This window comes from Micromys minutus (genome assembly GCF_963924665.1).
Source record: "Micromys minutus genome assembly, chromosome: 20".
Lineage (NCBI taxonomy): Eukaryota > Metazoa > Chordata > Mammalia > Rodentia > Muridae > Micromys > Micromys minutus.
Window position 1 is genome coordinate 28539520 of NC_137955.1, and position 12715 is coordinate 28552234.

The 12715-nt window shown below is 47.2% G+C and overlaps 1 protein-coding gene across 1 annotated transcript in view; it reads left to right on the forward strand.

Moving 5' to 3' along the window:
• Positions 1-12120, forward strand: part of MTMR12 (myotubularin related protein 12) — a 57082-nt gene extending 44962 nt beyond the window's left edge. Inside the window, exons 12-16 of the mRNA XM_080933640.1 lie at positions 2551-2621; positions 4863-5035; positions 7619-7786; positions 8657-8818; positions 11266-12120. Of these exons, the coding sequence (XP_080789766.1) occupies positions 2551-2621; positions 4863-5035; positions 7619-7786; positions 8657-8818; positions 11266-11835 (1144 nt within the window). The 3' untranslated portion in view covers positions 11836-12120. The remainder of the gene's footprint in view (positions 1-2550; positions 2622-4862; positions 5036-7618; positions 7787-8656; positions 8819-11265) is intronic.
• The last annotated feature ends 595 nt before the right edge of the window (positions 12121-12715 follow it).

The following is a 12715-nucleotide window of genomic DNA, read 5'->3' on the forward strand; positions in this document are numbered from 1 at the left end:
TATTCTGATCTCAGTTAATTTTTCTGAGATCTATTGCTTTGAAAGAAGAGAAGCCTTCTTCCAGCAGTAAGGGCAAGCATCCCTCATCAGGTGGACTGTCTTGGCAGGGACATGAGTACGGTGCAAGAGTAGGAATGGGAATTCTCATGGTTGCAGGCTGAGGACAGCACGTGGTCAGGGTAAGTCAGAGCTTTCCATGGGAGCTGTGGTCTCCAAAGAACAGCCTGCAGAGAGAGACAGAAAGAACTCTTCTTAGCCACACTGATGTTCAGCTGACCACCTTGTGCTGCTTTAATTAGTTTGTGCACTTGCTGGGACTTACCAACAAGCTCAGGTTTACATTTCCTACAAGACTTGGTATTTTAATAATCACCTAGGATAGATATATACAGCTCACACCAGAGTGTTAGCTATAAAGAAGGGTGATGATGTGGTTTGCAGGAAAGTGGATAGAGCTGGATCTCTTGAAAGGTAAAGTAAGAGAGTCAGAAAGAGAGGATCTTACATGCATGGATCTTATATGCAGGCTCTAGATCGATACATGTATGACAGACTGTAGAATCCGGGCACTTAAAAACACATTAGCTGGGAAGTGGGGGCATGTGTCTTCATTCCAGTACCCAAGAAGCGCTGAGTTTGAGGATAGCGCAGTCTACAAATGGGGTTCTAAGACAGCCAGGGCTACACAGAGAAACCTTGTCTCAAGCAAGCAAACAAACAAAAAGAAAGGCAGCACTTCAAGGTGGTGGTAGGGTAGTCAGAAGATGGCTGTATGAGACCTTGTCATACACATTTTAAGAGGAAGAAAAAGGAATAAGGAAAACCATGAAGGGAAGGGAGTGGTTCTGAAATGAGAACAGAGTTGGGGCATTAAAGTAAGGTACATATTCTCAAACTGAAACTAGATATCATTTTCTTACACTCTCACCAGCCCCCCCATTCATGGAAGAATGACTATTGGAGTGTGAAGGAGACCAGGAAAGATGGGGGGGTAGCATGAAGGATGAATAGGGCCAAGAAACAATGGGCATCTGCTAATCATGCCCGCTATTAGGTATGCTAACTAAAATGCCAACAAGGAAACTGTAACTGGGACTGTCTTTACATTGATTTTATGACTTTCTCAGGAAAACTTTCCGTTCTTGGTGGTTTTCATAAGTATTTAATTGAAGGAGAGTTTGTACACTGAAGCTACATATTTGTTGCTAGAGATGGAACATAGTTCCATATGTGAGCACTGTGCCATAAACTCCACCCCAGTGAGGAGCACAGTGTGGTAATCTGTTCACATGGCTGTGTGAGGTACCACAGCCACAACCCACTCCTCCCTTGCCATCCATGTTGTACCCTAGATCTCCCCATTTCTACCACTGCCTGTGTGTCGGGAGTCACCATCTCACTCTAGTAGATCAGACCTGGGCACCTGCAGGTTCTGTGTCTGTGTGGAGTTACACAGTGTCACGAGCCCACGCTTCCCGCCGCTAGGAACAGGCGTGCAACAAACAAACAGATTCTTCTGCGGATAACCTTTATTGTACAGCACTTTGAGCAGGGGGCTTCTTGAGCAGGAAACTTCTCTCTGAGCCGGGGACTCCCTACCGGGTTCTACTGTCTAGGCGACCTCTCACGCGCAGTCCCCCACGTGCGATCTCTCTGTCCAGTCTCTGTCCACGCGGGATCTCCCGCAATCTCTCCTATCAGGTCTCTCTCCACGTGGTACCTCTCCGCCATCCCTCCACGTGGGGTCTCCCGCAATCCCTCCACTATCTTTCTCTTCTCCTCCCGTGGGGGAGAAATGCATTGCTTATATATGCCCAGGAGACTCATGTCGCTACCCGATTGGTGCGCCCTCCAGTAACTCAATAGTATGCCCCCCCGAGAGCGGGCTATGACGTATGTGGTGCATGCGCATTAAGTCTCTTGGCTGGGCAACAGCTCTGTTTGCTGAGTTCTCGGCGGGAAGCCGGCGCCATGTTTGGGTGTGGCACAAACGGCTCCCTACAACACAGCATTTGTCTTTCCTCACATGTCTTTTGTTCCAGTTCTTCCCATATTGCTGCAGAGATGGAGTGTCCTTTTTTACTGCTGAATAATATTCTAACACACACACACATACACACACACACACACACACACACACACACACACACTCACACACGTACATATGCACACACAACGTTCTGTTTTCCTTAGATGCTTCCATGTTTTGACTATTGTGAGTAATGTTTCAGTGAGTATAAGAGTGTGGATATCTTAAGATAATGCTTTTATCCCTTTGAATAAGTGTGTGTGTGTGTGTGTGTGTGTGTGTGTGTGTGTGTGTGTGTGTGTGTGTATGTGGGTGTTTGTGTGTATGTGTGTTGTGTGTGTATACTTCTGAATATCCATAATTGATTTTTTTATAGGCAGATGAGTGTAAATGGTTATTACTTCTTTTTCTAGCTTTTTAACATGAAAAAGTAAAATAAGAATAAAAGAACAATTCAAATATGTTGTTTATAGCACCAAGCGCAGTAAGTAATGCTCCTGTTCTCATGTCTCCCTGGTTAGACGCTGCCTGAAGAAAGCGATAGAGATCACGGAACGCCTGGAAGCGCAGAGCATGAATGTCCTCCTCCTGGGTAATAAAGCGCGAGGGGAGGTTCCAGCCTCACTCACTGAGGCAGCTTCTGTGTGTATAATTTACAGAGTGGATTGTTTCCTTCCCTCCCTCTCCCTTCTCCTAAACCTGTAGTTCTTTGCCTCCGGTTTTGGTGGTGCAGTTTACAGAGACTCCTCTCACTTGGAACGTGGTAGACCCACTCAGAACCCAAGAAGGAATTGTTAGTCTTTACACAGTCTTTGGGACACGCTTGTACCCGGGGGACCTGTAGCTGCTTAGATTACTGATCTTGTCTGGGCACTGGCAGCTCTCTGCAGGTGCCATAGAAAGGGAAGGGGTGGGCTGTGGTGGTCCTCTCCTCAGTGGGGTATTTGCTCTGCTCCAGGATGGAACCACTCAGTGTATAAAAGCAGGATAAACCCACCTGCAGCAGAGATTGCTGTGTGGCCATTAAATACGAACTGAAGCATTACCTGCTTCTTAGATTTTATTTCAGTTTGTTTTTAGGAGATGGCAGCCCATGCTGCCCTCAAATTTCCAGGCCTTGGTGTTTCTCCTGCCTCAGCCTGACAGTTATCTGGAAGTACAGATGTGTTCATGTAAAGTAGTTGTCTCCTGTTTTTCTACCCCTGGTGTTTAACACTCCTGTGGTACTTGTCTTATTGGAGCCCCCAAGAGCAAATTGGAAAATATTCCTCTTCATGGTTTCTGAACTACCTGGTGCTGGTGCCTTAGCCCTGAATGCTCTTGAGCACTGCCCATGTGCAGCTCTCTGTGCTTTTCCTTCTACACACTTTCGGACTTCTGGGAGCATTGCCTTAAACATATCCTATAAAGACACAAGAGTATTACTTGAATTCTAAATAGCTAGCAAAGGGATGAGATCTGAGAGGTGGGAGGAGCCCAGACCAGACCCACCAACTGCACAGCTATGCAATGAGCAATCTGGTTCTGATGGAAGTGGCATGTCCCAAGAGGTGTGCCGTCCACAGAGGAAGAGGAAGGTTACCTTCAAGGTGGAACTTTCAGAGACTGACAGCACTAGAGGACAGACAAACATCTGCCTCTTAGACAGAGATGAGCTTTGGAAACACCAAGTTAGATCTCCAGAACCTTCATTAAACAACAAAACAGGCATGGTAGCATGTGCTTGTAATCCCAACACCAGGGAAGAGGAGGCAGGATCCCTGGTACTCACTGGAAAGGAAGGCTAGCTGAATCCTAAATTCCAGGCCAGTGAAAGGCCCTGTCTTGGAGGGTAAGAAGAAGGTAGATGGTACTCAAGGAACAACACACAGAATTGTCCTCTGGCCTGGCCTCCACATGCACCTGCACACACGAATGTTCACGTGCGCGCGCGCGCGCACACACACACACACACACACACACACACAATTAACCCCAGATAGTTGCTGCATGGTTCTTAGATGAGTGTAGGCCTGAGCTTTAGTGCATCATGATTCTAGGGCACAGGAGGAAAGTGCTTACAGCGTGATTATATCTTTATTTCTCTAACCTTAACAGTACTGTCACCCTCTTCCTTGAGGACATTTTTTAAAATAATATGAGTTGGATCTTTTTGGAAAGGGGGGGATAGAGGAAGCTGTGGGAAATGTAGACCTGACTTTAGTTTTTGCCACACTAAAAAGAAAGCATGTCTATGGGTGTATTTGCCTTTGCTCTAAGTCAGCAGTGTTAGGTAAGTCCGTGAATAGGCTTTAGCCTTGAAGATTGTATGAAGTGCATTCCAGGTGGGTACATAGAGGAATAGCAAGAATTCCTCCTGTAGGCTTGGCAAGGAGAAGCAGGCGCCTCTGTGCTCCTCAGACAGAACAGGAAAGAGCTTTGTGGCTGAAAAATCATTTAGTACAGAGCAATCTAAGAAGGATGGGGAGTGGAAGAAAGGGGTTTGAGTCTGGAGTGAGTGCTGACTGTACCCTGACGGAAGGGAGGTAGGGCCCATCTGCAGCTAGGCAGGCTGTCGGTGCATAGATGTTACTGTTCTCTTTTATGGCATCTGTGAGCACTGTGTGCAAAAAGTTGATGTTTTGGGGCTGCCTTTGTTCAATAAGCAGATCTATGCTTAGCTTCCCAGTGTGCTGGACCTGTCCTGATAAGCTTCAAGCAGTCTGTCCCTAACTGGCCCTTGTCTGTAGGAAGTAGCAACAGACCTTGTTCTTTGGAACCCTGTGTGGGAATGAGAACGCTGCCCCTTTAACACTCTGTCCTCCTCCTTGGTGCTGCTGCTGGGCCCTTCTAGAAGAGAACGCTTCTGATCTCTGCTGCCTCCTCTCGTCTCTGGTGCAAGTGATGATGGATGCCCACTGTCGAACCAGGACTGGGTTTCAGAGCCTCATCCAAAAGGAGTGGGTCATGGGCGGCCACTCTTTCTTGGACCGCTGTAACCATCTCCACCAGAGCGACAAAGAGGAGGTGAGTGTCCTCACTGCGGACTGTTGGGGCACTGTCCTCAGGTATGTGCTTGCTAGACACCAGGACACTGGCCGTGCATCTCAGGGTGACTTTGAATGCTGTAAACAATGTGACATCCTTCCAGGGCCAAAAGAATATCAGTGTGCATGTTCAAAGGAAGGTTGTGTATATGTTTCATACGAGGAGAAAAACTGGGTTTGTTACACGAAAATAACTCAGGAAGACGGAACCCTTAAAATCTCTCTGAATTTAACTTGGCAAAGATTGATGTTTAGTGTATGAACTTACCACAGAAAGTATCCTTAGCAGAGCACCTTTTCCCTGTGTTAGTCCCATCCATTGCAGAGCCTTTGAAGTGCTGGAGGAGTGGGTTCTGAGTCCCAGCCTCCTCTGTTGTCAGTATTATGTTGCTTGGGGTATGGGTTTTTGGTGTTACTGCCTAAGGTTGGCTTTGAACCTGAAATCTCGTCTTCCATTTCAGCATCCCAAGTAACTGGGATTCTGTGAATGCACCACACCACCCACCCTAGCTTGCTTTTCTTTACATGAGTGGCTCAGCCTCTCTGTCACAGAATTGTTTTATGATTTTATTTTATTTTGTACAAGGTATTACATATCCCAGGCTGGTCTCAAACCACAACCAGTTTTATGTCACAGAGCGGCATCCCAGCCTGAGTTAACATGTGGTTTGCCTCTGGATTATGTAGTGTGCTCTTTTTAGGCAACAGCAACACAAACTCCTTGGTTCTCCTTGCTATCTAGTGAAAGGAAAAATTACCAACCTTACCTAATTAAGTCATCTTTATTGTGAACACACGCTAGTAGTGAATTGTGGCTTCTCTTATTCCCAATAACTAATCGTCATGTTTGTGATGCAGTATAGCTTGGCATAGCGTGCTATGTGAATAGAGAGCCGTGGCTTCTGCTCTTCAGGGCTTGACAGGTTCCTGAAGATACTCAGGCCTCTGTCACTATGCCAGTTAGTTTCTCTCAGGCCAAGCCTATGCTTTTCTGTCCGCTCTCAGTCTTAAGAGAAATCACCACCTCTTCATCTTGGGAGGGACTTGGAGGAAGTAATTTGAAAGGCTAATAAGATACACATCCTTTGATAGGCAGAGAGCCATAATACTGTTTGGAAAGATGTCTTCACGTGTCTTATGAAAGGGAGACCGATGGGCTCTGTATCTTGTTGGGAAAGAAGCCTAAAGAAGGCCTGTGCTCAGTCCTTTTAAGTTCACTCACACTTAAGATCCCTTGCCCTGGGCTGGAGAGTTGGCTCAGCTGTTAAAAGTACTGACTGCTCTTTCAGAGGTCCCGAGTTCAATTCCCAGAAACCTCATGGTGGCTCTCAACCATGGGTAATGGGATCGGATGCCCTCTTCTATATCTAAAGAAAGCTACAGTGTACTCATATAAATCAAATAAACTTTAAAAAAGATCCCTTGCCCTACTATACAGCTAGGTTTGTATATTTAACTCATACAGGTATATATGCCTCTAATCTCAGTGTTTGGGAAATGGACACAGAAGGATCAAGCTTCATGGTCATCCTTGGCTACATAATGAGTTTGAGACCAGCCTAGGATACATAATACCTTAATAGTATTGTCCATAATATGTGGTATGAAGCCTCTTGAGAACCAACGTGCTGGAGTTCTGAAGGGGAACTGGCTGCTGTGATTTGTGATGTTATTGATGTAGAGCTGGCCTTTTATCTAATAATTCTTCCCACTCTGCATCTCTGCTCTTGTAGAAGGAGTGGACACTGCCACATTCTTGCCTTACCCTGTTACAGGATCGCTGGTGGATCATAAGTGCAGTACAACTGAGCAACTGGCTCAAAAGAAGAGCAGTTAACAAAACACATTTGAACGTAGGGTAGGAACCCATTATGCAGCTTTGCCTTTGCCTGAGTGGTAAAGAGAGGGACCTCCTACAGAGTTTCCAGCACCATCCCCACCTGTTATCACGGGGAGGCGCAGTCAGGAATGTCCCCATATACTGTTTTTGTTTTCGGTTTTTTGACAAAGTGTAAAATAACAATCATTATGATGTCCTGGTTTTGCAGTTGAATTCTCTGAAGAAAGATAGAATTCACTAGCTGAGTGGTGAATTCATTCATGCCTTTATTACTAGCATTCAGGAGGCAGAGGCAGGCAGATCTCTGAGTTTGAGGCCAGTCTGGTCTATAGAGCAAGTTCCAGGACAGCCAGGGCTGCACAGTGAAACTCTGTCTTGAAAAAACAAAACATAACAAAAGCAAAAACCAACAGCAAGAGAAAGAAATCGACTTAATTGGAGTTGAGAATTAGTGTCCTCTATCACCAAAGCCGACTGCAGCTTCTCGTGTGTTAGTGCAGGTCAGTTATGCAGCTGTGGGTACTCAGCTTTGACACAGCAGTCCTTGAGATGCTGATGAACTCACAGGGAAGTGGTCTCCCTGAGAGCGTTCATCACTTGGAGTAGGTTGTCTGTTTGCCCGAGAGTCAGGGTTCAGAAGCTCCTGAAGGCTGTCTACTGAGCTCAGGACAGGCCCTGCTGGACCTAGGCTTGCTAAGTAGTGTGTATCTTGTTTTCACATAGGTCCCTGTGTTCCTGCTTTTCTTGGACTGTGTCTGGCAGCTGGTGCACCAGCATCCCCCGGCATTTGAGTTCACAGAGACATACCTGACTGTTCTCTCAGATAGCCTGTATATACCTATTTTTAGCACCTTCTTCTTCAATTCACCTCATCAAAAAGATACTAACATGGTAAGAGTCCCTCTTAAAAGACCCCTGTGCCAAAGAAGCTGCATCTCACAGACTCCATGCATAACCATGACTCTACATTTCCCAGCGATTCCTACCTAGGAAAGCATTTAATCCTTGTAGCACACTCTTATTATATATATTGTTATCCCTGAAGACACTTGAAACAAAATAGGTATCTAGCCCAAGAATATATATTGTAAGTGTTAAGATAAAAGCAAATTTTGGAGTTTAAGGGTTAAGCCAAATTAAAAGTTATCCTTTTTGAAGGTAGAACAGATGTCCTCTCTTCATTACCTTAATGCCTAGAATTACCCTGGAACAAGACTGGATACCTAGGGAACAAGATAGCTGGGCTTTGGCTTTGCACCTGAAAGCCCTTTCATCCCTGCTCAGCCTGTGCTCCAGGTATCTTTTCATCTCTGTGTCTTCATCTCCCCCTCTCCTGCTTTGTCACTGACTTTGAGTTGGTAGATTGCCAAGTCCCAGGAGGAAGAAGGAACGGTGGAAGCTGGCATCTTAGACAGCCCTGGGTTCAGTGACAGCCTTGCAGCCTACCAGCTCCATACCCTCAGGCAGTTCATTTGTGTTTTCTTAGCCTCAGTTTCCTCAGATGTCAGATATGGGAAGGTAGGGGTTAACTCACAAGGTTGTTGTGTAAGAACCAAGCCTGAGAGCAGTCAGAGACCACTGGAAATAAGGGCCTTCCACCATCTTCCCTGCCAAGGGCATCTCCCTGGAGAAACACAGTGCCCACACGGGCATTCATTCTCAATCCCGGCAGAACATTCTTCCTGAAACCTGTTCCTGAGAAAGTGTGTTTGCTTTCCAGCCATCCCTGGAAACTGGACTGACCTATGCTTGTTTTGGCAGGGTAGGGAAAGCCCAGATGCACAAAGCAAGCCTTTGACTCTGCTCACCGTGTGGGATTGGTCAGTACAGTTTGAACCCAAAGCACAGACACTGCTCAGAAACCCTCTCTATGTGGAAAAGCCAAAACTGGACAAAGGCCAGCGGAAAGGATCACGTTTCAAAGTAAGATGTGCTGTCTTGACCCCACCCCACCCCACCCCCACCAGCTCCTTTATCCCATGTATGCGAGCACAAAAGCTACTTTATGGGTCTCTCTATTGGTGCACTCTTTTTCAAATGGCATGCAGTTGGGATCTGTGGTGCTCAGGTTATTGGGGCTCATTAGTGTGCCCTGTACTTCTGCAAATCCATCTCTGCTTTGATGAGACATGTCACTGAGGCTGCCGTGGCCACAGCTCTGTTGCATGGAATTGTACCTCTCACCCTGTTTCAGTATGTAGCTGGATAAAGGGAGCATTGATTACGAAGGTTTACCACGAATTTGCCAGTTCATATATTTCATAGCAAGACCTTTCCTTTGTTTTTAATAAAAACGCTATTTTATTATATTCATATATGTTTTATCTAATATATGTCTGTGTGCCACATGTGTGTCTGGTGTCCACAGAGCCCAGAAAAAGGGCATCAGATCCCCTGGAATTGGGCTTATAGTCAATTGTGAACCTCCATGTGGGTGCTGGGAACCAAACCTGAATCTTTTGGAAGATCAGTCAGTGCTTTTAACCACTGAGCCATCTGTCCAGCCCCAGGACTTTTCTCAATGAACCTATAAACTGAGAGTGGCAAGTGTCATGTTGAAGGTCTGTGGTGTCCCCAGCCCTACCTACTCAACTGCAGTGGGAGACCTGTGTCCCAGAGTTTGACACAGTTGTCACTCTCCAGCTTTGGCCCATGGACTAGAGTTTGCCAACTGTACCCTAAACCATAAAACCCAAGTCATTATTTTCCTTTTAGACATATTTGTTGCCGACTTTGCTGATTACCATGCCCCAGAGTTCTCACTGATGCACGGTTTAAACAGCACTCCTGCTCTGCATTCTGTCACCTGGCCTGGACTCTCTCAGAGCCCGAGGTGATGGCAGATCACCTGTGCGTGACATTCTCTTTCCCACCTGCCTATCCTGCCTGATTCTCAGGGCCTCTAGGAGCCTCACTAGTTCAGGCATGGAACAAGATTCTGGTCTAAGAAAGATGGGATGCAGGTGAGCCATGGCCAGCACCTGGAGACAGTTTGTTAACCTCTTAGCTGCCCTCGGGCCAGCATGGTAGAGCAAGACTGCTGCATCTCAGCCAGAGATGAGCTTTTCTGTGGTGTGTTGTGCCCCCTAGTGGCAGCCTGCTTGTCCTCTGGAGAGCTGGACTAGAGTCGCAGAGCTAACTGGTGCTTGTGGGGCAAGGAGCCACTGGTACAGCTAAGCCCCCCTTATCTGATACCCTCTCTGTCTCTTCTTATAAACAGTGGCAGGTGATGTCGGCTGGAGGGGAGATGCGAGCCAGAGGGCAGGAGGACTGTGGGCTGTGTAAATGGGGCAATGTGGGGTGAGCAACATTTCAGGGGCTGACATGGATCTCGCTGTGTAATTGAAGGTAGCCCTAAACTTCTGGCAGTCTGTGGTCTCAGCCTCCCAAACATGGAATCACTGGCATCAGCCACTGCTTACAGCTCTTCTCTGAGTGCATAGCTTAAGAACGGAACAATTGGCAGAAAATACCTTCTGCATTTGTGCCTTTTCCTCTGAGCATCGATGAATCCCCACAACCCCTGGCCTATCTTCATAACCCTCTCACAGTGTACCCAGAATGTAACGCCTTGCTCTGTTCCTGAGAAAGCTAACAAGCAGGAACAAAACTTAAATGCTCTCTCATGTTTCCTGTTCTGAGCAGCCTGTCAAACAAGAATATCTGGCCAAGTGAGCCCATTCCTCTTAGCCAGTGCCTCTGCTCCTGTTGCCTTTGCCCTTGTTTAAGAGAGACATTATGACTTCAGCTGGAACTCCACTGAGCGCCTAATAAGCTCGCGGTTGTTTTGTGATGGGATCATATCTTCAGGTGCTCAGTGCTGATGCCGCGAAGTGCAGAAGACTGTGGTTAGGAGTCTGAGGGAAGCAGTACTAGGCATGGTGGTACACACCCGCCATGCCACTGACTGAAGGCGGAAGCAGAAGGATCCAGGGCTCCTGACCAGACTGGACTACAGTAGACCGAGGGTTCCTAAGTGGCCAAGGCTATAATAGCAGAACTATGTCTCCAAAAGCCCCAAAGTCTGGCCTAAATCATTAACGTGTGTTAAACCGGTTCCTGCAAAGCATTGTGTCCATTGGTACCCTTCTCAGAAGGACCAGTCTGTCCCAGCATGCCTTTGTGTGCAGCCCCACGTATGTCAGGTCCTTCTCATCTGTTGGTGACACACAGGTCACGCACTGCCACCATAAGCAGGAAGTCCCCCTATGTGCTACAGCATTTTAATGGATACACAGGAGGTGGCAGTTCCTATGTCTTGACACTGCTCATAGAGGATGGTGTTGTTCATTGTTATTATCATTATCATTTTAATGAAAATAACTGTCACCTCGCCTAACAAGATACTCTTCTTTTTTTTTTTTTCAAAGCATCAGCGACAACTTTCTTTGCCACTTACCCAGTCTAAGTCATCTCCCAAAAGAGGATTTTTCAGGGAAGAAACAGATCATTTAATCAAAAACCTTCTAGGCAAGAGAATCAGTAAACTTATTAACTCTTCCGATGACCTCCAGGACAACTCTCGAGAGTTCTATGACAGCTGGCACAGTAAGCCCACAGACTACCACGGCTTGTTGTTGCCTCACATCGAGGGGCCTGAAATCAAGGTGTGGGCTCAGCGCTATTTACGCTGGATTCCAGAAGCCCAAATCCTGGGTGGAGGCAGAGTGGCCACTATGGGCAGACTCTTGGAGATGATGGAGGAAGTGCAGAACTTACAGGAGAAAATCGAGGCACGGCATCACAGACAGGAGGCTGTCCAGGCCCCGGCGCCCGGCCTGCTCAGGAGCTCTGCCCGCCTGTCTTCCTTGTTCCCCTTTGCACTGCTTCAGCGACATTCAGCCAAGCCTGTCTTACCCACCAGTGGCTGGAAAGCTTTAGGAAGTGAAGATGACCTGGCCAAACAAGAAGACGAGTTTGTGGACCTAGGGGACGTGTGACCTGTGTCCTCGGGGACTGTGAAAGAGGCACACTGTACGGCGGGACAGTTGTTCCCAGGGCTGGTGTCACAGTGTTAGCCCAGTGCTGTGAAGGAGAGGCTTTTGGGAAGAGAGCTGGTTCTCCTTTTCTTCCACAGTTCCAGAAGACAGCGCAATGAAAGCCATGCCTCTAGTATGCATAGGAGGGAGCTCCCACTTGACCTGTCATAGGATTGGGGTCGTTTCCTGACATCTGTATTATATGTTAACAAGATGGCTCACGGCCAGGCTGCTGTGAGAAATTTCTCCTGTTTTTTTCTGTGCCAAGATAATTATGAAGCCATTTCGATCAAGAGCAAGGGCAGCTTTGTGTGTCATCTGTCAGTGGAGAGACAGGTATTAAGAGTTGTGCTTTGACTTAAACCATAGCACATTCCATGTTAAACCATAGCATATTCCAATGTTTGTGCAAGCAAGCTTGCGCGTGCGCACACACACACACACGCACACACACCCCATAGAAAAGTTGACAGTTCTGCTGGTGTCATCCATCCTAATATTCAGTCCCTCTTTCCTGGACTGTAACGAGCACAGAGTGGGTAGCCACCTTCCCTTTACCTTTGCTGCCATTCCCATCTTACCTGTTCCTGCTTCGTGGCATTCTGTGAGTCTACCTCGGTGCACGTCGTCCCCAGGGTCTTGCTGCTGACCTGTTGATTAAACTGGGGGAGGTCCTCTGTCTTCCACAGGGGAGCTCACGTTACTTGGAGCCCTGTTTTGACCACACACTTGGCCCTCTGCTCACAGTGCCTGGACTGTGCCTCTGCAGCCCCTCAGCTGGTCCCCTTGCCTTTCCCGTTACCCTCACAGATGCTGGGGCAGGCAGGACAATTTGAATGTG